The sequence below is a fragment of the Otolemur garnettii genome, unplaced genomic scaffold, assembly GCF_000181295.1.
Source record: "Otolemur garnettii isolate 467f Iridium unplaced genomic scaffold, OtoGar3 scaffold00043, whole genome shotgun sequence".
Classification (NCBI taxonomy): Eukaryota; Metazoa; Chordata; class Mammalia; order Primates; family Galagidae; genus Otolemur; species Otolemur garnettii.
Window position 1 is genome coordinate 307,352 of NW_003852438.1, and position 24,510 is coordinate 331,861.

General features: G+C 38.9%; 1 protein-coding gene across 3 annotated transcripts in view; it reads left to right on the forward strand.

Moving 5' to 3' along the window:
• DGKH (diacylglycerol kinase eta) overlaps positions 1-20,112 on the forward strand; it is a 190,509-nt gene extending 170,397 nt beyond the window's left edge. For 2 of the 3 annotated variants that reach the window (XM_003790345.3, XM_003790347.2), the window contains 9 exons: positions 797-910; positions 1,151-1,285; positions 2,862-3,025; positions 6,847-6,952; positions 8,881-8,973; positions 12,233-12,352; positions 12,702-12,810; positions 15,059-15,189; positions 19,678-20,112. In XM_003790345.3, the coding sequence (XP_003790393.1) occupies positions 797-910; positions 1,151-1,285; positions 2,862-3,025; positions 6,847-6,952; positions 8,881-8,973; positions 12,233-12,352; positions 12,702-12,810; positions 15,059-15,189; positions 19,678-19,767 (1,062 nt within the window). In that variant the 3' untranslated portion in view covers positions 19,768-20,112. Of the gene's footprint in view, positions 1-796; positions 911-1,150; positions 1,286-2,861; positions 3,026-6,846; positions 6,953-8,880; positions 8,974-12,232; positions 12,353-12,701; positions 12,811-14,956; positions 15,190-19,677 lie in introns of all 3 variants that reach the window. The other variant, XR_001161318.2, reaches the window with a different exon arrangement.
• The last annotated feature ends 4,398 nt before the right edge of the window (positions 20,113-24,510 follow it).

The following is a 24,510-nucleotide window of genomic DNA, read 5'->3' on the forward strand; positions in this document are numbered from 1 at the left end:
CCTGGGAAGATTTCCCTTAGAACATACCAAGTGAACTGGATCATAATTTGCATATTCCATTAATTTTAACCTTATGAAACTGTATTAGATTTTTGAGATTTCTCAAAATTACATGCACCATTTTATCAAGATATTTGAATTATGTATAAACAGATATCTAACACCTTTTATACCAAGATGAATTCTTAATATTTAGAAACACATTAGTTCAGGCAGTGCCTGTGGCTCAGTGAGTAGGGGGCCGGCCCCATATACTGAGGGTGGCGGGTTCGAGCCTGGCCCCAACTAAACTGCAACAACAAAAAAAATAACTGGGCATTGTGGTGGTGCCCGTAGTCCCAGCTACTAGAAAAAGGAATTTAAAAAAAAAAGAAAGAAATACATTAGTTCACTGGTCCAATGAGTGCTTTATGGGTATCATATTCATGTGTGTTTGAAAACCCTCTTTAATGTAAATGATGATTATTTATTTTAAGCCATTCTCACAGATTTCTTCTCTTGGACTTTTATTTCCTAATAATATACTTTTTAAAATAAGTATTAAATATACATATGCTTAAATTGCTAATACTCAACATACACTGATAACAAAAGCTGAATACAAGTTGCGTTGAGCACCTTGTAACTGCAGAAGTCAAACTTGAGTATTACAAATGTGATACAGTTTTTTTCTTTCTTCAAGTGTGTATACATTTTTTTGGCACCCTCTGTTTGTGTACATAGCAGGGTTTATATTGTTTGATGCGCCATTTCACCTGAACCTTCAGTGGAAAAGTAATACAGTTTTTCCTTGCAGATATTTACTGCACCATCATTTGATGACAAGATCCTGGAAATCGTTGCAATATTTGATAGCGTGCAGATGGCAATGTCAAGGGTCATTAAACTGCAGCATCATCGGATCGCCCAGGTTGGTTTCTCTAATCAAACCTGACTTGGGCCACAGAGCGCTGGGAGGAAGCTACTCCAAATGACTCCTACACTGGATATTTATAAAATAGGGAGTTTCCTGTCATGTCACTTACCGTGTCGCTGTAAGTGGTGGAGCCTAGCATTCCATCCTGCAGAATCTACTAATCAAGCCTCAGTGCAGATTGAGTGTCAGTTTCTCAGGATGATTTGTGCTCTAAACTTGTTTGTTTTATTTCAGTGCCGTACAGTAAAAATCACCATATTTGGCGATGAGGGACTCCCAGTGCAGGTAGATGGTGAAGCATGGGTCCAGCCTCCAGGGATTATCAAAATTGTGCACAAAAACAGAGCTCAGATGCTAACAAGGGACAGAGTAAGTAACCAAGGATGTGCTTCCAGAGTGCTGTTTTTTAAAAGTCTGAAATGGTTCTGAAAAATAGAAAGCAAGGAAAAAGATTTAAATTGTCTTTTAAACCTGATATTTAGGTCATTGTGATTTTAAATACAAACAGATACTTATTTACTTTTTTTTTTTTTTTGAGACAGAGTCTCACTCTGGTGCCTTGACTAGAGTATCATGGCAATATAGCTCACAGCAACATCAAGTTTTGTGGGCTCAAGCCATCCTCTTGCCTCAGTTTTTCTGTTTTTAGTAGAGATGGGATCTTGCTATTGCTCAGGCTGGTCTTCAACTCCTGAGCACAAGGGATCCACCTGCCTTGGCCTCCCAGAGTGCAAGGATTACAGGCATGAGCCACTGGGCTTGGCTTATTTATTTAATTTTTAAAAAATTAAGACTTGGAGCCAGGTGTGGTGGCTCACACCTGTAATCCTAGCACTCAGGGAGACTGAGGCGGGTAGATTGCTTGAACTCAAAAGTTCGAGACCATCCTGAGCAAAAAGCAAGATCCCTATCTCGACTAAAAATAGAAAAACTGAGGCAAGAGGATTGCTTGAGTCCAAGAGTTGGAGCTTGCTGTGAGCTATGACGTCATGGCACTCTACTTAGGGAGATAGTTTGAGAGACTCTGTCTCAAAAGATAAAAAAAAATCAAGACTTTGTTTTTTAGAGCAGTTTAGATTTACAGAAGAATTGAGCATAAAGTACAGAGAATTCTAATTTATATTCCCACATACTTCCTCCTCCCTCTTTCCTGCATACATAATTTCACCTGTTACTAACACTTTGTATTAATGTGACATGTTTGTTACAATTCATGAGCCAATATGGATCCATTTTTAGTAACCAGAGCCCATAATTTACATTACTCTTTGAGTTTTAATCTGGATTTGGACAGAGGTATAATCACTTGTATTCCCTGTTACAGTGCCATGCAGAATAGTTTCACTGCCCTAGAAATTCCCTGTGTTCTACCTATTCATCCCTATCCACTTTAGCCCACCCCGGTCAATTACTGATCTTTTTACTATCTCCATAGTTTTGCCTTTTCCAGAATGTGCATTTTTAATTAAGGTCAACCTGTAACAAATAAGACTGACAATATTCTTTTCATTGATGTATAAAATCTTTTTTTAACTTTTCAATGATAGACAGGCAGTTCCCAAGTTACAAATGTCCAACTTACATGCAACTTGTGCTTATGAATGAAGCCTATTACAGTCAGTCCCAGGTTACAGACATCTGACTGACACACGACTCCCACTTACAGCTGGAGCCAATTACAGGTAATAGGTAAATGTACCTGTTCCAGCTTACAGAGAGATTCAACTTAAGAACCTGTATCATTCATAACCTGGGGACTGCCTGTATTCATCGTCATTTGTGGTGGTACATTGGAAAACTTTAAAATGTCTTTTTACTATGCTTGCAATTTATTTAATGGGATGGTAGATTAGAGAAAAAGCAATTGTAGTTTTACCTAAGTATACATTTATCAGAGCCTCAACGTTCTAAACTAACAATTCATTGCAATATTGATTTTAAATAGGCCTTTGAAAACACTCTAAAGTCTTGGGAAGATAAACAGAAGTATGATTCTGGTAAACCAGTTATTCGAACCCACTTGTACATCCAACATGGTATGGACTTGGCCACCGAAGAGGTGTCACAGATGCAGCTGTGCTCCCAGGCGGCAGAGGAGCTCATTACTAGGTAAGGAGGCTCTGCTGGCTTTTAGATGAGGAGCACTCTGGTCTCAGCCCATTTTAGTTTAGTTTTGTTTTTTTGAGACAGAGTCCCACTATGTTACCCTCGGTAGAGTGTCGTGGCATCACAGCTCACAGCAACCTAAAATTCTTGGACTTAAGTGATTCTCTTGCCTCAGCCTCCCAAGTAGCTGGGACTACAGGTGCCTGCCACAATGCCCATCTATTTTTTTGTTGTAGTTGTCATTGTTCTTCAGCAGGGCTGGGTTCGAACCTGCCAGCCCCGGTGTATGTGGCCAGCTCCCTAGCTGCTGAGCTATAGGCGCCGAGCCCCATTTTAGTTTTTTAATGGTAACACTTTGTTGCCACAGTTTGTGGTGTCAAGAGATATAATTCTCTTCTTCATCAGCTGCCTCATTTGTGCCACAGAATTGCTGCCCTCTTTCACCGTCCCCTCCAACACACACATGCACACACACAGCACACACCATGTACACACACGTGTGTATTGTCTGTAGTCCAGACCTTACCTGTCCCAAAACACAATGCCTGACTTACCCTGCCTCATAATACTCCTTCCATTCTTATTTCCCCATTTTATACACAATCTTTACACTTTACTATCCACTGTAATTATTAATCAGACGTCTATGGAATGTAGAAGGATATCTCAACACTAACCTTGTTCCACAAGGAGAGTTTGGGACACACAAAAAAAGGAGTGTGAGAACCAGTTTCCGACAGAGCTATAAAGATTTTGAAACTGCACATAAATTCATTTTAGCAAACAGAAAGAGAAAAGGTTAAAACACAAAACAAGTCCTAGGAGCGTTAACAACAATCACGGTAACCAGGAGCAAACTTCAAAGGCAGGAGGCACTGGGCACTGATAAAGATGTCATCTGGGCACTGATAAAGATATTGACCGAGAAAGAAAGGAAAACAAAGCTCAGTGGTCGTGGGACTCATTTGCATCCTCTCCCACTCTCATTCCTTAATCTCCTCTTTAAATTTTTTTTTGGAGAGACACAGTCTCATTTTATCATCCTAGGTAGAATGCTATGGCGTCACTCAGCTCTCAGCAACCTTGCCTCAGCCTCCGAGTAGCTGGGACTACAGGCGCCCACCACAACACTCAGCTATTTTTTTGTTGCAGTTTGGTTGGGGCTGGGTTTGAACCCTTGGTATATGGGGCCCTACCCACTGAGCCACAGGCACTGCTGTAAATATTTAATAGATACCTAGATATATGAGGTCTTAGAAATATGAGAGAAAAGATACATACTCCCAACTGTTGGGCCAATATTCAGAAGTAGAATAAAATATTACAAGTCTAAGATACTAGATAGCTCAGAAGAAAGGGACGATAAACTGAATATTAACTCAGCTGAATCCATATCACCACCTTAGTGTACATCTCAGCTTCTTATCCACAGGAATATTAGTTTTAGGATAATACAGGTGCATCTTTGGAATGCCACAAACAACTTCTTTGGCCTCCAGTATATAGTATTTTCTTGAAACAAAAAGTATTTCCTTGAAGCCAAAATATATTTCCCATTTTATCATTCTGTGAACCAACTAAATGACCTTACCTCAAAAAGGACGTGAAAGTTGGCCAGACTTGGTTTTGATCAGCCTAGTTTGCTTCTTCCCTGTTTTTCAATTTTATACAAGATGAAAATCAAGGTCACTGGTGTATTTTTATAATTTATTCATTCAATTTTCAACATAAAGGTCTGAGACTCTTCTATGGGCCAAGCCCATATTAGGCAGAGGGGACTCCAAGACGCCCACACGGTGGCCCTGCTTAATTTCTTCACAGATTAATGGGGCAGGGAAACGTGGCCAAAGTGCTCTCACGGGGCACACAGTGAGCTCTGTGGGCAGCTCATGCAGGGACGGTCAGAGGCAGTGAAGGAGGACAGCCTGGAAAAAGTCACCTTTTAGGCATCTGAGGGGAAGATCTTCATAAGAGAAAGAGCAGTCTATACATAGGGAACAGCCTGGCCAGCACCTCAGACTGAGTGTGAGTTCTTGCTGCCTTCAGGAAATCTCAGAGAGCCTGTGATGACTCAGAGGTTGGCATAATATAGTCAAGAATGTGGGGAATGCAGATGGAGAGGTGAGGAGTGGCCAGATCTTTATGGGATGGTTCTGCAAATAGTATAGAGGATTGAGGTCCCCCCCCCCCACCCCGCCACAAGAGAGCAAAGCTGAGGCAGGTAAACACTTAGGGCACTGAGAAATAGTCATGAGAAGAAATGCTAGATTAAAGCAGAAGAAATGGAAAGAAGAGAACAGATTTAGGACAGTTGAGGATCTAAAATTGGTATAAAGGTATGAATTAGGAGACAGGACAACCTTAAGGTTTCTTATGACTTGATGGGTGGTGGGACCTTTAGAGCAGTAATAATGTTCAGGACGAGGAGCAGGTTCGAGAGGGAAAACGATGGGTTCTACGTGGAACTTTAAAATCTAAATTACATTAGAAATATCTAGGAGGATACACAACAGGTAGTTGGAAATGTTAATCAGAAGTTGATTTACCCCTTTCTCTTCCTTAGAAAATTAGAACATTTACCTCTCTCTTCTCTTCTGATAAATAACCCATCCTTCATGATGCCTCCCGGTTATTGACAAGAATGCAGAGGTGACACTTGCAAGTTCCTTTCTGCCTTTGATATCAATTGTGTGTGAATCAAACTCTTTTCCTTTCTATTTTTTTTTTTTTTTTTCGAGGCAGAGTCTCACTGGGTTGGCCTGGGTAGAGTGCCGTGGCCTCACAACTCACAGCAACCTCTAACTCTTGGGCTTAAGCAATTCTCTTGCCTCAGCCTCCCAAGTAGCTGGGACTACAGGTGCCTGTCGCAACACCCGGCTATTTTGTTGTTGTTGTTTGGCAGGCCCAGGCTGGGTTCTAACCTGCCAGCTCTGGTGCATGTGGCTGGTGCCCTAGCTGCGGAGCTACAGGCACCGAGCCTCTTTTCCTTTGCTCTTGATTTAACTATGCAGACTTTCTGTGCCTTCTGCTGCTCTGTCCTTCCCAGATTGAAGGGAATCATCCATGAAGATACCAGAAGGAGAAATGGTTTGGAATAGCCTTGCCTTCTTGCTCATCTTCAAGCCTCACATCATTTTCTAGCCATCAGGGAAACATTTTCTCCTTTCCTTTCTTTGCCCTACGTGCCTTCCAAGATTTTGTCTTTCCTGGACTTTTCTTAGATGTTTAGATACCAGAGGAGCATGGCATAACAGGGTTTGGAGTTGGATAGACACAGATTCAAATCTTGGCTCTCCCACTTACTAGCTCTGTGTACGGACTAAATCTCTCTGGGCCTCAGTGGAGAAAATGAATGATAGCTACCTGTTCAGGTTGTGAATATTATATTGGATGATGCTTATAAATCTCCTAGCATGGAACTGGTACTGCTCACCCTCTAATCTGTCATATTTGAAGTTTCATCAAATGAAAGACAAGTTTCTACTCTTTGTATTTGTGATCCCTCTCACTTTCCACTCATCCTGAAAAACAAAACTATTACTTCCAAGTAGCACTTCGGTATGTTTCTCTCTGAATCTGAGCCTAATTTTTAATATAAAGATTTTCAGTTTAATACTCTGTTGCAATGGGATCTGAACTTGTGAATCTACTCTTTAGCATTCATAATTGAGCATCCATTGAATATTTTTTTACCTCATTTATTTTTATTTATTTATTTTTACTTTTGTTATGCTACCACTTCTGGGCTTCAGAAAAATCAGCAACACTTCAGAAAATCAGCAACACTCAACACTCTTGTTCATTTGTTCCATTTTTGCTTTTAGGATTTGCGATGCAGCCACAATTCACTGTCTTTTGGAGCAGGAACTGGCCCATGCCGTAAACGCCTGCTCCCATGCACTGAACAAAGCCAACCCACGGTGCGCGGAGGTGAGGATCTAATGGTAAATTCTCATTCCACAGATTCTTTTGGTGTTACCCTTGTATTTTAATACTATAAAATATACCAGACCCTGTGAATGAAATTTATGTAGTCTATAGGAGTCCCCACCAGAAGCTTTTGGTAAATTTGTTGTCAGATTTTTATTTTCCTTTTCCTGGCATTTTTCCTTTCCTGATCTTAAATTCTCTTCATTTTTTTTTTCCTCTTTTAATCACTTGTCACCTTGCCATATTCCTTCACATCTTTCTTACTTTGTTAGTTTTTGGTTTTTTTTTTTTTAGCTCTTGCCTTTCTTACTTTTTTTCTTTTTCTTTTTTTTAACCTTCTTCACTTCACTTTGACAAAGGGCAAACTTAGGTGTCATCGGTGTGCATTTTGTTAGAGATGTTCATTGTCATTCATTTTTGAAGTTGTGCACAGAAATTATTTTTACCTGATTCTGCTTTTCTAAACTGAAATTGATGCTTTTGTAAAATTTTTAATGAAGAAGTAAATAATAGAATGGATAGAATTGGTACACGGGGCTCGGCACCTGTAGCTACAGCCAGCCACATACACCAGAGCTGGTGGGTTCGAACCCAGCCTGGGCCTGCTAAAACAACAACAACTACAACCAAAAAATAACTGGGCATTGGGGCAGGCACCTGTAGTCCTGGCTACTTGGGAGGCTGAGTCAAGAGAATCACTTAAGACCAAGAGTTGGATGTTGCTGTGAACTGTGATGCCATAGCAATAGCACTCGACCAAGGGTGACAAAGGACTCTGTCTTAAAATTAAAAAAAAGAATTGGTACTGGTAGAATGGTATGATACGGAAAAAACTGAGGGCATTATTTTATTCTTTTAGTTATTCAATTGAAGTTACCTGAATTAATATACATGTATAGGTAAGTGCTTATTCTCAAGATTAGGGAATAAAATGTAATCTGATGGTCAGGCGTGGTGGCTCACTCCTGTAATCCTAGTACTCTGGTAGGTCAGGGTAGAAGGATCACTTGAAGCTAGGTATTCAAAAACCAGCCTGAGCAACATAGCAAGACCTCAGCTCTACAAAATATAGAAAAAATCAGTCAGGAATGGTAGCATATACTTGCAGCCCCATTTAGGGGAAGGCTGAGGTAGGAGGATTTCTTGAGCCCAAGGAGTTTGAGATTGTGATGAGCTGTGATCATATTACATTCTAGCCCAGGCAACGGAGCAAGACCCTAGCTCAAAAATAAGTAAATAAATAAATAGCGATCTAGTTAGAGCTACTGAGAGTAAAAATCAGTAGATAGAACTATAATCAGGTAATGCTCCTTTTAAAATCTATCTTTGACTTAATTTTTATATGGAAATATATATAAGTTGGTATTAGCATAAACATACTTGTGGTTAGGAGATGTGATCCCGAGTGTATTCACTGTCATCAGAGCATTCTTTTGGGTCTATGATATAATAACTAGAAGAGGTAAGCATACGAACAAGTGTGAGTATGAAATTTTTTCTTTTCTTTTTTTTTTTTTTTTGAGACAGAATCTCACTATGTCATCCTCAGTGGAGTGCTGTCGCGTCACAGCTCACAGCAACCTCAAACTCTTGGGCTTAAGCGATTCTCTTGCCTCAGCCTCCCAAGAAGCTGGGACTGCAGTCACCCACCACAACGCCTGGCATTTTTTTGTTGTTGTTGTAGTTGTCATTGTTGTTTAGCTGGCCCGGCTGGGTTTGAACCTGCCAGCCTTGGGGTATGTGGCTGGCGCCCTCCTTACTGAGCTACAGGCACCACCATGAAATTTTTTCAAATATAGAATTTTGGCAGATTTAAAAAGTATCTGTGCTGCGAATTTAATTTGTGAGAATAAAACTGAAAGCATTTGCTAATGGTGAGATACAGATTTAACATAGAATCACATGTTCTTAATATTCTTCTTTTCTAGAATCTTACGAGAGATGCCGCCACTGAAATAGCCATCAACGTGAAGGCTCTGTATAATGAAACAGAATCTTTACTAGATGGCAGGGTCCCTTTGGTAAGGAGAGAAAATGATTTCTAGCATAAGAATGATGAAATGCATGTCTTGCCCTCACCTTCATTAGAGCACATGCATTCAGCAGGCTGGAAGGCAGAAACAGCCTGTGGGCCTCCATACTTAGAGCTCCCTTTTTAACTACTTTTTATCTCTCACAAAATATCTGGCTGAAATTAGAAGTTATGATTCAGCCAAACAGGAGTAAAGATTTCCCTTCACATATGCCATCATGTTTTTATCTAATCCTGCTCTCCCCAGTCAGCTTTGAGAGACTTGAGCTTTATGAAGCATAACAGATGTTCCTCGGGTACCCATTATTATACGAGTGCAGGAAGCCATGAGTTTGAATTAACATTTGAAATAGGAGTGTTGCAGTGAACAACACTAGGATGGTTCCGTGGATTTGCTTAAAAGATGACGCTTTCTAGATGCAGTGCTTCAAAGAACTAAATTTCAGGAATTATCCTTAGTTTAATTCAGATTGATCCTGGAAATCAAGTACGGCCAAGTCTGAATCTGACTGCAGACCTTAGAGCACAAGCAGAAATGCCCGAACGAAGCTCCTGGATGTCCCATTTGGTTACCCCCATCCCCACCCCTGTCAGCCTTTCTTGTATTTTAAATACCTCACCCATGACCTGTGTTCAACAAGTTAGATCTTGTCGCCACCTAGAGTTCCACTGTGGCTAATTCACACAAGCTGTTGGCATTGTGCAGAAAGGCTAATGCAGTAGCTATTTTTCAATCTCTTGTAACAATTCTGCCTAATTGATAGGTGGTGATCTTAGAATATTTCTTTTGACAATAATTGGTTCTCATGTTTGGGCAAATATATGCCTAAATAAAAGTGGTGTTAGAGCCTTCATACTTGGCACAGTGGGTGAATAAAGGGGAGGTGCATCACACAGGCTGGCTATTAAGTGCCTGAGTTTGGGGTTCCTGTTGCCTGTGGTCCGTGAGAGTGTCTCCTTTGGGTATCTTTTGCTCTGAGAAGAGCCTGAAGGCTGCATGAAGGCCATTGTTCTAACCCAACTCTAAAGGAAAGTCAGACAGCCTGTGTGGGACAAGAGATGCCTGCCTCTGCTATGGCCATGAGGAAGAACTTTGAGGAGGAGACATCGGTTATGTCTTTTGATAAAACCAATGGAACCTTCTTCATGTCTATTCTTGGCCCTGTGCCTCAATTTATATATATAGTGTATGTATTTTTTGTATTACTTGAAATGACATTTAAGATAATTTCTGGCAGGAACAAGACACATAAATTATTCTGTACTTTTATTTTCTGTACAGCACAAGTGCCTGCTGAGTACTGCTTTGCTAATATTTATGAGTTGTATTGTGTTAATATGGGAGGTCACTATCTCTGACAATTCTCTATCACTGTCAAATGTGGATGTCTGGCTTAATATGTGTACCAGTGAATTGTACCAAAACCTTTGACAATAGTGATATCACAATAGTTGATTATATTTGAGAGTAACAAAGATTTACTCTTTATTTCGCTTCTAGAATGAATATGTAATAACCATTTTATCAATATCATAAAATATGTTCTTAGGCTTAAAGGAAAGTAGTTAATTTTATACAACAGAGTGAAGAATCTTCACGTTTTTATTAACTACCAAAAGTGGTAGAGATACCTTGAATAACAAAAGGAACCCCCCAAAAAATTTATTAAAAATAACAATAGTATTCTTTCTAAAGTTTTAGTTCAAAAAGTCTATGAACATATATATAAGAATTCTATAATTTTAAAATCATTTGTAAAAGTATTGATTAGCAGCAGGAAGAGACCTCAGAGGTAATCTAGTCACAAGTCACATTTCTGGAGGAGAAAACTAAATCTCCTGAAATCAGTTAAGTTTCCCGTAGTTGTATAGTTAATCACAAGCTAGGTCTAGAATCCAACTGACTGCCTCCCAATTCTGACAGTGTATTTCACCTTCATCCATTTATTGAAAATGTAAATTTTTTTTTTTTTTGGTGAGACAGTCTCACTGTGTTGCCCTTAGTAGAGTGCTGTGGCATCACAGCTCACAGCAACCTCAAACTCTTGGGCTTATATGATTCTCTTGTCTCAGCCTCCCAAGTAGCTGGGACTGCAGGCACCTACCACAACACCTGGCTATTTTTTTGTTGTTGCAGTTGTCATTGTTGTTTGGCAGGCCCGGGCTGGGTTTGAACCCACCAACCTTGATACACGTGGCCGGTGCCGTAACCCCTGTGCTATGAGTGCCGAGCCAAGAAAATGTAAATGTATTTTAATAACTGCTTTGAATGGGCTAAGGTGTATAAACAGGTGACCAGTTAAATTCTCTTTAAAGTATCCAAAGCCTATTCCAGATGACAGGCCATTTCTCTTTCTGCTTCATCTTCATTTTTACAACGGTTTTTCATCACGACTTTTTCTGAGATTCACGGGTTTTGTTTTTTATTCTTAAACATATCCTTTAAATTCTCAAGGAGATTTTTCTGCAATTCTTTTAACATGAAAAGTTTGGGGCCAGTTTTAAAAAATATTCTTTGTTCACACAGTGACCTCTGTAAATCAAGGGATTATTAGCACAAATAAGTGGAATAACGAGACTACTCACTTGTGCAAACAAGAAAGGGTAGATGGGTGCTTGGAGGAGAGGATGGGGCTTACATGGAAAAAGAGAAGCAGTGCTTCTCCTGTGAAGTTATTAAAGTCACACAGGCTACCTATGCAATCTTTGGGAAGCAAGAATTAGGTTAAATCTATCCAGATTTTTTAAAAATGAACTAAGTATAACATAATCTGTTAGCTTCTAAAAACCCTTTAATTTAAAAAAAAAACTAATAAGTTTTAATAAGAGATAAGGATGTTCACTGTCAAAATACCATATTTTGCCATGTATAATGGGCACATTTTTGCCCAAATTTTTGAGGGGAAAATAGGGAACATTATATATGAATAGTACTAATTCTGTATCTATATCAATGTTTTAATTCTTTTATTTATGCTTATGAATTAAGAGTATAACTCTTTCTTGTACCCTAATATGTTAAAAAAATGCTAAAATTCCTTTATAATACAAAAAACAAGTACCCAAATATAAAAATATAAAATATTGAATTAAATTACATGGAAGATGTTTTTTTCTTTCCTAAAAGTTTGGGCTAACAACAGATATGCATTATGTAGGGGAGCTCATTATACGCGGCAGAATAATTGATTGTATTTGAGATTTGTTACTGAGTCTTGTTCTATTTTGTCTTCTAATCTGGTCAATAGCAGTTGGAATCTCCTCATGAAGAGCGGGTATCCAATGCCTTACACTCGGTGGAGGTGGAGTTACAGAAATTAACAGAGATTCCTTGGCTGTATTACATCTTACACCCCAATCAGAATGCGGTATGTAAATTCAGCCTCTTTCTTTAGAACCACACACCATATCACAATAGAAGTTGAACTCATCTTTGAAGAAGAGATATTTAGGGGAAGTAAATTTAGATCACTACTTTCAAATGTACCGTTCTTGAACAAGTGAAAAAAGGCATTTATGTGAACAGAGACATTTTATGGGAATTGCTATATTTTTAGAAGTACATCATGAACTTTTTTTTGAAGAAGTTATCCCTGTTCTACAGCGGTTAGTCTTTATAACCTATCCTTATTTTATCTCTTATTATCAGAGTGGGTTTTTCTTCTCTTGATATCTTGGAAAAAAAAAAAAAAAGATTTTCTTTCTTGATTTGAACAGGAGCCCCCTATGGATTGCACCAAAAGAAACAACAGAAGCACAGTATTCCGCATAGTGCCAAAATTTAAAAAGGAAAAGGTTCAGAAGCAGAAGACAGGTCCACAGCCTGGTAGGTGGTCCATGTAGGAAAAGGAAGTATAACATGATGAAAAAATAACTTACAAAAGTGACGTCATTGCAGTCATGAAAATGCGCTGGGGCTAGATAGTGGTGAGCACTGCACAGCAGTGTGAGTATACTGAATGTCACTGAATTACACACTTTTAAATGGGTACAGTGGGGAATTCCGTGTTGGGTGAATTTTACCATAAGAAACCATAGCATATCTAAAACATGTTAAAGTCTCCGAGGGAATCTGTCGTAATGAAGCATGCAAGAAAATAAGGTGGTTGCTAATTTGCTGCTGCTTTGTTCTGTGACTGTCTCTGTTCGGATGGTTTTTTCTTTCTCGCAACAGCAATTCAAAGTATCAGTGTAATTTGTTCTTAGAAGATCAAAAGTTAGATCACTTTGTTACATGAACACAGAAACTTTCATTTCCTCCTTTAAATTGCCAAATACATTTTCCACCTAAAATGGAAATATATTCATTTTCCTGTTTTGTTTTATTTTTTTAAGAGACAGAGTCTCACTTTGTCACCCTCGGTAGAGTGCTGTGGTGTCACAGCTCACAGCAACCTCCAATTCCTTGCCTCAGCCTCCCAAGTAGCTGGGACTACAGGCACCTGCCACAATGCCTGTCAATTTTTTGTTGCAGTTTGGCCAGGGCCAAGTTCGAACCTGCCACCCTTGGTATATGGGGCTAGCACCCTACCCACTGAGCCACAGTGCCACCCTCATTTTCCTGTTTTAAGGACACCATTTGAACTTCTTGAGAATGATGACTATTTGCTATAAAGCTCATATTCCCAAAGATTAAATCCTCTCTTCTCTTTGTTGCTGTTTTTCTAGTTCCCTTTTCGTTTTTCCTTAAAGCTTAAATTTACTTACTGTAAATAAACTATCTTCAAGTCCTGTGTATCTGATGTAGATGCCTTTCATAATCAAATCATTTTAGAAATTCTTCTGCATTAGCTGTCTTTTTTATTTTTCCTTTTGAGACTAGGTCCTTGCTCTGTCACCTAGCATCATCATAGCTCACTGCAGCCTCAAAATCCTGGGTTCAAGCAATCCTCCCACCGCAGCCACCCAAGTAGCTGGAACTATAAACACCTGCCAACATATCTGGCTTAATTTTGCAGTTTTTGTATTTTTTGCTATTGTTTAGGCTGTTCTTGAATTCCTGGCCTCAAGTGATCCTTTCACCCCAGGCTGGACCACTGCATCCAGCCAGCTACGTCAGTTTTTAAAAGTGATATAAAACTTCATTTCCAATAGTCGTAGAACAGCTATTGAAGGGCATTTAAAAACCAAAAATGCCAAATAAGTAGATTTTAATTAAGCTTAATTAAAGCACTTAATTAAGCTGATCAGTGTTGAATAAAATACATAAGAGAATGATTACACATATTGAAAAATAATCTTAATGCTGATGGAGCTTATAAATATTAAATTGATAAATTGATTTAATAATATATTGATTGCTATTGTTATCAACAATAGTAGAAGGAATGTAATCGATGCTTGAAATTAGCAGGACTTTAAGCAGAAAACTTTGTTTAAAATTGCATAGCCCAGGCGGTGCCCGTGCTCAATGGGTAGGGCGCCGACCACATATATCAGAGCTGGCGGGTTCGAACCCAGCCCAGGCCTGCTAAACAACAATGACAACTGCAACAAAAAAATAGCTGGCCATTGTGGCAGGCACCTGTAATCCCAGCTACTTGGGAGGTTGAGGCAAGAGAATTGCTTAAGCCCATGAGTTTAAGGTTGCTGTGAGCTATGATGGCACAGCACTCTACCAAGGGTGACATAGTGAGACTTTTGTATCAAAAAAAAAAAAAATGCATAGCCCATACCAGATTTTAATTGGCATTTGTTACTCACTGCCGTCTATGGCCATTCTCTTACCTGGTCTCAGGGAAATCATCAGAACTTATAGAGACCTTGTACCCCTGATCCTAATGATGTGAAATAAGTTTTGGATGCATGTCAGGTGGCTTTAGTGAGAAAATTGGAATGAAGCTAAGCATGGGTGCATGGCAGCAAATGTCTTTGTATAGTCAGGTCCTTGTGTCGATCAAGTCTCTAACCTGCATGAGAAAAAGTGGAACTATAGTTTTGTTGAAGGATAACTTTAACCTTGCCTTTGCTAGCACTGCGACTACACTCTGTGTTGCACCTTCTTTGGCCAACCTTTGCTTTGTGATGCATTGAGCATGTAGAAATTATGGGGGTTTTGCTCTTAACTTTGGTAGTTCAGAAATGGGGCACAGAGGAAGTTGCTGCTTGGCTGGATCTGCTCAATTTGGGAGAGTACAAAGATATCTTCATCCATCATGACATCAGAGGGGCTGAACTTTTGCATCTGAAAAGGCGAGATCTTAAGGTATTTCCTTTGTGCTATTCTTCTGCTCTTGAAAATATTCTTGCAAAACAGAACCCTTTCTCCTGTGCCTCTTCTGTTCTGTGCTTTTAGCTTGGCTTATGTTATGTAAATGTGCACTAATCTAACATTTACTGTCCTGTGGGCCGAGTTCCTTGTATGCTTTCTGAACAACAGTGTCAGCAATATTTTCCTGTCAAAAGCACTCTCTATTATAGCTGAAGGTCAGCGTGAATTTAGTGATTTTTTTTCCTGCATCCATTGGTTGTGACTGTTCCTGTGCTGGTATTTACAAATGGCTCCTGTTTGCACAGCCCATTTTATTGGATCAACATGGAAGGTGATAATTGCTACTGAAAATGATTAAAAATAATTCTAATACATGGCTAACGACTAAAAAATTGATTCAAAATGCTAAGAAAAAAGCCTTCTGGTATATGGAACTAGATGAGAGGCTTACAGCAATGGCTACTTAACATCCTATGATTTTGTTTTGTTCCTAAACTGGCCACTCATACGGGTCACATAAACATTTAGACCAATAAATTGAAACTTTCTTTTCTGACATTGTTCAAATTCCTTTATTCTTAAAGAAATGTATTTTTTTTAATTTAATAATGAGGCAAAAATTACCCCTATTATTTATGACAATGAGGGAAAATAATTTATGATCTGCAGCAATTTCCTTTTATTTTGGGGCTGGATACTCAATAGCAGAAGTAGCCAAATTAGTCTGTTTTGTCCACAGGTTAGGAGTAGGAGTTGATCATATTCTCTTACCACACATTACTGGTTTTAAATTCCAATAAGTAATAACATTGCTTGGAGAGGTCCTTTTCTTATAGACCAAGGTTTAAAATGCTTTCAAGTATGATACAGTGAATTCCTAACAAACTAATAAACTATGGTGTCTTCATCTATAAATATGTTAGCAAAGATCTTTGAACAGATAATGGGTAGTAGACAGATCTCTATTAAACAGAATCAGAGAATTTTAGCACATCAGTGGGTGAATACCACTTACATCTATTTTTACCCATAATAAGATAATAGATTAATTAATTACCTTGTTGAAAGTCCTCAATCTGGAACATTTAGGAAAATATGTTCTACACTCAGTAGTAGAGCTCATAAAGCAAAGGTTGGCTTTAAATTTAAACGAGTTCCCAAAAAGGTAAACGTAGGGGATCATTATAGCCCATACATGGCCTAACTTCTGATATCTTTGGCAAACAGCAGTATTTATTGAGTAGCTACTGATTAATGTCTTAGGCCAGCTTTCCCAGATAGTATCTGCTCTCTAAAAGTTTGGCTCTCATTTGCCATGAAAAAGCACACTCTCAAGGAAAAGACTGTGTGTATATATAAAACACATATAAACACACATGCATATAAATACGTATGTCCACACACAATGAAGGACGCAGATATTTGCAGAATGCAAAAGCAGAGCTCACACATACACTGAGCCGAGGAGTGATAGGACCTTGGTGAGAAGATCAGTAAGAGTGGAAAGGTGATAGTTAAGAACTATTTTAGTAAACTTTCTCTTTAGCTTTTTGGGGGCTTTTTTGTTCTGTTTTGTTTTTATTTATTTATTTATTTATTTTTTTGAGACAGAGTCTCACTTTGTCGCCCCCGGTAGAGTACCATGGTGTCACATCTCACAGCAACCTCTAACTCTTGGGCTCAAGCAGTCCTCTTGCCTCAGCCTCCCACCTAGCTAAGAAGTTGGTATAACTCTATGGAAAACATTAACCTTATTATGCCAAAATAGTAGTTCTGAGTAGAGTCTCCCTCCCTTAAAGAAGCTTTTATTCTTGAGAATACAGTGTATATATGGCCTAAAATAAAACATTTAGTATTTAAATATTATACTTATATCATCATGAAGTATAAAGAATATTTAAATATTCCACTAAAGCAGCAGAATCTAAATGTGACTGTGAATGCATTTATATTCCAAATTCAGGTAGCAAGCACTGGCATCTTCCTCCAGGAACTCATCTTGCTTTTAAGTTCGATACTTTGGCACATACTCAGGAAATGTATAGTTGCCTTCCGTCTAATTTTGGATGCCCTGTGTCACAGGAGAAAATCCTTTTCTAGGTCAGTTAAATATTATAAAAATGTTATCCTGAAAGTATCTCAAGCTTGAAAATAGCACTGGCCATGGAAAGAATAGTCAGAAGGATTCAAAATTATCAGTAGCATTGCTGCTACAGAACTCAAAAGGTCACAAAGGGTAAGAGGGCGCGGGGGTGAAGAAGAGAGGGAGGGACCGTTTAAACCAGTTTGATCTATTTCACTTAAAAGTTTAAAAAAATGCTATTAATGTACAAAATAGGGTAGATATTTGGAATCTGTCTTCCCCAACAAGTAACCTCACAACCTTGTCTTTTAGGCTGCTGTGGAATTCATCATTTTAATATTTTCAGATGTTTCCAATTTTGTTTTGTGGAGAGGTTTCTTGACTTCACACATTAGCAAACAGTAGAGTTTGGAGGATTTAACTCTTAGCTTCTCAGAGGGTGAATATGACTGTTACCTCGGATGGGCTTCATTCATTCATGCAACAAATATTGGCAGAGTACCTATTATGTACACTCTGAAGTCATCATCCATTTCTGAACACTAAATATTGAATTTTAGCACTTACAGAAGGGTAATTCTTTAAGAAACAAGAAGGAGGCTCTGTGCCTGTTGCACAGTGGTTATGGCCCCAGCCACATACACCCAGGCTGGCGGGTTCAAACCAGCTCTGGCCAGCTAAACAGTGACAACTGCAACAAAAAATAGCAGGGCGTTGTGGTGGGTGCCTATAGTCCCAGCTACTTGGGAGGCTGAGGCAAGAGAATCTCTTATGCCCAAGAGTTGGAGGTTCCTGTGAGCTGCGACACCATGGCACTACCAAGGGCAACAGGAGAAGACTCTGTGTGAAAAAAAAAAAAAGAGACTCGGCGCCTGTGGCTCAAGCGGCTAAGGCACCAGCCACGTACACCTGAACTGGTGGGTTCGAATCTAGCCTGGGCCTGCCAAACAACAATGACAGCTGCAACCAAAAAAAATAGCCAGGCTTTGTGGTGGGTACCTATAGTCCGAGCTACTTGGGAGACGGAGGCCGGAGAATTGCTTGAGCCCAGGAGTTAGAGGTTGCTGTGAGCTGTGATGCCACGGCAGTCTACCCAGGGTGAAAGCTTGAGGCTTTGTCTCAAAAAAAAAAAAAAAAAGAAAAGAAACACTAAGGATAACTCTGAGGGAAAAGAGCCAGTAATATTTTGAGGGAAAGCATCAACCAACTGATAGCTATATTTACGTAAGTTTTCATATATTACAAAGTATAAAGAATATTTAACTGAAATAGTCATCTCAAACCAACGACTTCTAATGCACCTGCAAATGCATTTATAGTCCGAATTTAGGTAATAGGCACTGGTACACGTTATCTTCCTCGAGGATTAAGCCTCACTTTTAAATATAATATTTTAGCACAAGACATGTTACTAATTGTGGATGCTCTAATTTACTATATCATTTTTCTCAGAGATCCATAAGAGCCTGTCTTTATTTATTTATTTAGAGATAGACTCTTGCTTTGTTGCTCTTGGCAGAGTGCCATGGTGTCATAACTCACAGCAACCTCAAACTCTTTGGCCTCAAGTGATCCCCTTGCCCCAAGCCTCCCAAGTAGCTGGGAATACAGGCGCCCAATACCCAACTATTTTTAGAGACAGGGTCTCCCTCTTGCTCTGGCTAGTCTGGAACTCCTGAGCTTAGGCCACCTGCCTTGGGTCTCCCAGAGTACTAGGATTACAGGCATGAGCCACTGTGCCTGGTTCCCAAAGAGCCTATCTTTTATTTATTTTATTTTATTTCATTTTATTTTTTTGAGATAGAGCCTCAAGCTATCCCCCGGGTAGAGTGCCGTGGTATCACAGCTCACAGCAACCTCCAACTCCTGGGCTCAAGTGAGTCTCCTGCCTCAGCCTCCCAAGTAGCTGGGACCACAGGCGCCCGCCACAATGCCCAGCTAGTTTTTTGGTTGCAGCCGTCATTGTTGTTTTGGTGGGCCCGGGCTGGATTCGAACCCACCACCTTAGGTGTATGTGGCTGGCGCCTTAGCCACTTGAGCCACAGGCGCCGAGCCGAGCCTGTCTTTTAAATAAATAAATAAAGGAGAAAGGAAACTAGTTTTGCCTCTTGAAGAACTACCATCATATATAATTTATGAGAATGTCACAGTTAAGAATTTGTGTAGGATGTGCTATTTATTGGTTGGTAATTCTTCAATATCATGTTGTTTTTGTTTTATTAACTCATTTTTCTAGCTTGTAGTTAAATTACTGAACAATAAAATGGATCTAGTACTGAATGCTGTTCCTTGCTGATTAAATGTTTAGTCCCCAGTTTTCTATCATCAGTAAACTTTTTTCTCTTTTTCTTTTTTTTTTTTTTTTAATTTCTTTCTACCTTTTTCTTTCTTTTTTTAAGGACCTGGGGATACTGAAGGTGGGCCATATGAAGCGAATTCTCCAGGGAATTAAAGAGCTTGGAAGGAGCACTCCCCAGTCTGAGGTGTAATCATATTGGTGCTATTCCTTGAAAGAGAAGTGATTGCTACTTAACTACAATGTTCTTGGAAGCAAATGGCCATTCTTACAGTTTTCAACATAAATAAGTAAGCACCAGTGAAGCACCTGTGTGGCTTGATGTTTTGTTGTGGGTGAAAATTTTGATTTGAAGTATTAGAAAATATTTTTGTGCCAAAACAAAAATACATTTCCACAAAGCCATTTTCTTACTGTGCAAACCTGACGTGTTCAAATATGTTCACGATGGTAAAAAGATAGGAGGAATCTGAGATGATCTCATTGTCTAAAAGGAGGAATTGGAAAATGTTTCTTTTCTTAGATCGGGTCTCATGAAATAGTCTGACTTGCCACTGCATAACAGTATGGGGCGAAAACATACTAGATTTCGTCACTGGAGGCATTGGCTTTTTGTTGTTGGTTTTGAGATGAAAATATAAATTGTGTTTCTTTTTCCCTTTTGTTTTATTTATTCTTGTTTGTTTTTAATTCAGAATATTAGGGGGTATACATGTTTTATTTTGAGGAGGGGGGTAAATTGTGTTTTGAATGTTAGATTGAAATCACCTCAGATTCCTAGCGCTCAGTGGACAAAGAATATAGTTAAACCCCGTCGAATACTATGACTGATTGCAAATCTTAATGCACGATTTTCCTGCCTGAAACGTTGTTCTTTTTCTTGCATGTCACATCTAATATGGTAACACTTTAATAGAGTTAATGTTAGTTTTAATGAAATTTAATTTATTGCTATTCCAGTTCATTTTTGTTGGTCAAGGGCACTGCACTTTTCTGTTTTTTAATGTGGAATTTTGCATAAATACTCTGTACTTAAAACTTTGTAAACATGTGTCTGTGCCATAATCACCAAATGATATACATCTTGTGCAAGTCAGTTTTATTTTCATCATAAACAGTAGGTATGCACATTAAGAAAATTCTCTGGGTATTTTCATAAAATTATATTCCCCATTGCCTAACGAAACTGACTACAGCTTTCCAACCCCAAATTGCCACATTTTGTTTCTCTTTGATTTCAGTATAATAATTATTTAACATTCTGGTTAAATTTATAATATCATGGAGTGTTGACCTCCAGGAGTTTCCCTGGATTCAACGGAGATTTATCCACTGATGGATCACCCAGACGCACCCACTAGTTATAGGCACTTCTGACACTAACATCCCAAAAGAAGAGATCTAATTTTTGTTCTTACTGGCTTTAGATGATTATTCTCTTAATTCCTAATTCCTGTTAGGTGGCTATTATTTTCCTTTCACTAAACCACTATACTTCAATGTACCTCGTTAGAAGTCAACATTACAGTTATCAAATCTTTGAAAGCCAAAGGCATACATACCAAAAAGTCACAAAAATATCCTTAAGTAACCTTTCTTTAGCCATTAAGTACCCACAAATTAATTGTAACACTTTTAAATGTCTACATAAAAAAAAGTAAACAGGGTAGTGACCCAGTGGTGACAATTATCATAAAGTAGCCTGCTAGAGCTTAGTAGGTATACATATATATATACCCAGATACATGCATATACATACATATGTGTGTGTAAACATCCATGCACATATGTGTGTATACGTATAATATTGCCACTTGAGATCATCGATATTTTCTAGACAATCTTTTACCCATTGTTTAAAGAGAAGTATCAATAAGAGAGCATTTAAAATGATCTGTTGTCAGTCCTAAGCTTTAATCAGATCAAAGGAGTTTAACTATTTAACATTTTATTCTTATTTACAACCTGATATTTAACTACCAAAATCACAAAATTTGGATCTCTTAAAAATAAATGAGCCTGATGGTTTTCTGGGGCGCAAGCTATTCACTTAATTTTCCTAACTTGGTCTGCCCCTGTGAAGCGAGAGGTCTCCTTTTCCAGGCCCTCTCTCTTGTAGTTGCCCCAGTGTAGTGTCCTGCTCTCGTGTAGTGAAACCAAGTAGGAGATGCCACATTCCCAGACCTCTGAGATCAGAGGTCTGCCTCGACTGCAAAAGAAAAAGTAGAGGTGCAGGGACAAACTCTAGCATAAAGAATGTGTTAATCAAAAGACTGTCTTGATTTTCACTCTCCCCCAGAGTACTCTTTGTCAATAGAAAATAGTTTCTCAAGCTGTGACATGTTCTGAGTTTAAGAGGGCAGTGTAAAGGATTGATGTTTTTTTTTTTTTTAAGTGATCTTTTCAATCTTAGGTAACATTTCTTATATATGCTTTAAAATTTCAAGGAATTCCTGGCTAGTTCGTTTATTGATAGAGCCTGAATCTCTTATGGAATACTTAACAAGCTAGAATTTTCTGGAAAATGGGTTTTGGATGCAGGAAATTCTTTAAAATGACAATTTCAATGTTTTTTTTCTCCTGAATAAGAGCAGTTTTCCCCATATGCCGTGTTTACATATGGCTGTGCAGGACCCAGATGACCTCACTGACATCTGTTTGCCAGGATGGCGCTCTCGGAGCCTCCCTAGACCCCTATCAACATCACAGAAAAATCATCTTCTTATAATAGACGGGGTTACAAAAAGGAATAGAAAGACCTTTTCCATGGGATTGGCTCGCAGCTCTGGGGAGGGCACCGGGGGCCTCTGTGCTTTGATCCACATGGGAGCCATAGGAAAAGCCCCCGGTCTGCACATAACTGGGTTTGTGACTGCTGCAGTTATCACCTCTTTTCCCCTGTAGGCTCTCCCACACCTGGGAGGGAGGAGATCAGACCAAAAAACCCTTCTTTCTTTCAGTTCCATTTTCCTAAGTAAGAACTTGCTTTCGAAGGAGGAAAGGGACAGGGTCAGGCTGAAGTCAGGTGCCTAGGTACTCTTTACTTCTCTTTACTGTCTTTCCACCACCCTTTCTGAATTTTTTCTTTTTGGCTCTTCCTTTTCCTATATACCCCATACAGTCACAGTTGCACAAATTCTGGCTGCCATTTACCCTCCTTTCTCCATCAATTACCCCACTAGGCAATGATCCCTTTCCTTTCTCCCTACCTTAACCACACATGGTAGGTCATTAAGCTAAGTATTAGGAAGAAAACAACTTAAAGATAGTATTTTTACTGTTTGCATTTTATAAAAAGATACTTCCTAGATAATCCAAATGAATTTGGGGGGGCTGTGATTACATATTATTCTGGCTGAGAAGAGGTAACCCCATGGATGTCTAGATCTGTGCCGATGTTGTGGACACTAGCCATATGTGGCTATCTAAATTTAAATTTAATTTAATTAGAAATGCCATTCTCAGTTGTACCAATCACATTTCAGGAACTCAGGAAGCACAGTGGAGAGTGTACATAGTGGAAGGCTAGAACTTTTACATCATTATAAAAATTCTCCTGGACAGAACTGGTCTTAACCATTGCTACTTAAAATGTGGTCACAGGCCAGCAACTTCAGTATCATCCAAGAGCTTACAGAAATGCAGAATCTCAGGTCCCCATCAGACCTGCCGAATCAAAATCTTCCTTTTAATAAGATTCCTCAGGTGATTTGCACTGGCCTAGCTCCATTTTTTGTTTCTTAGATATTGGGGGTCTGAGGTCTGAGATCTTTTAAGAGGTCCCCCGAATAGCTTGATCCCCAACCCACTGTTTTCTGTTTATTCTCTGGCTAGTCCCAGAAATGGGCTGAAACTCATTCATCATCCTAGCTGAATTTTCTTCTCAGTCCTTATTCCTGATTCTGGTCTAGATGAGCCCTGCCTACCCAGTGATTATATTTTGGTAGCTAATGCAAAACACAGAAGATTGGCCAACCAGCACAGCTAGCCTCCCTCCGCCTCGAACTCAGGACAACCTACATTGGCTCAGTTTGTTGGTCCCGTGGCATGTTCATTTGTTCACAACTTAGTCATAGGGAACATTTTGGAAGAATATGTACTGAGATAAGACGAAACTGGATCAGTCTCCTACAACTTGTGCATTTTTATATTCCCTTATCAGTAGATTATGCTGTTGACATAGTTCATGCCTGAGGACACATAGCAGCACATGTACATTAAACGAATCATTAGGCATGCAAAAAAAAAAAAAGAAAGGAAAGGAAAGAACAAAGTGAGCACAAGTGAAGTGAATGTGTCATTTGAGCCCTCAAAGAAGCCATGTTTTGCTAGATTAGGGTCTATTTTTCTTATGCTAACTTACCTTGATTTTTCACATGCTTAATAATTACTTAGAATAGTGCCTGGAAAATAATATATTCTTGACCCCAAAATACAAATCATTGAATTCTATTATAGGATCTTTCCCAGTGACTTCTTGTCAAGAACCCTTCACTTAGAGATTCCTTAGCTAATTTTTATGTATAAAAAGGCAATATTTTTGACTTCATTAAAGTTATTTTTAATAAGAATCAAGGAAGGAAATATTCACACAAAGCTATGACTTTGAAAATTATAGCCATTACCTTTATGCACCACTTCTAATACAAAACATTTATTTTCTCAGACTGGGTTGACAACCTAGTGGACTTTCATGCTCTACAGATATGAATTCTTTAAGGATATATAGCTTTTACTTAAGATGTAAAAATGATACATCTCTTAACCTTGACATCTAGGACCTCTCCTGTCCCCACTACTTTAACCCCCAGCCCAGTGAACTCATCCTGTATCTTTCAGGTATAAGTTGGGTAAGACAATGGGTTTGGAGTTTGGTAATACAAGAGGCAGATTAAAACACCAAGTTCTTTAAATCAGCTGAAATGAAGAGTGAGCA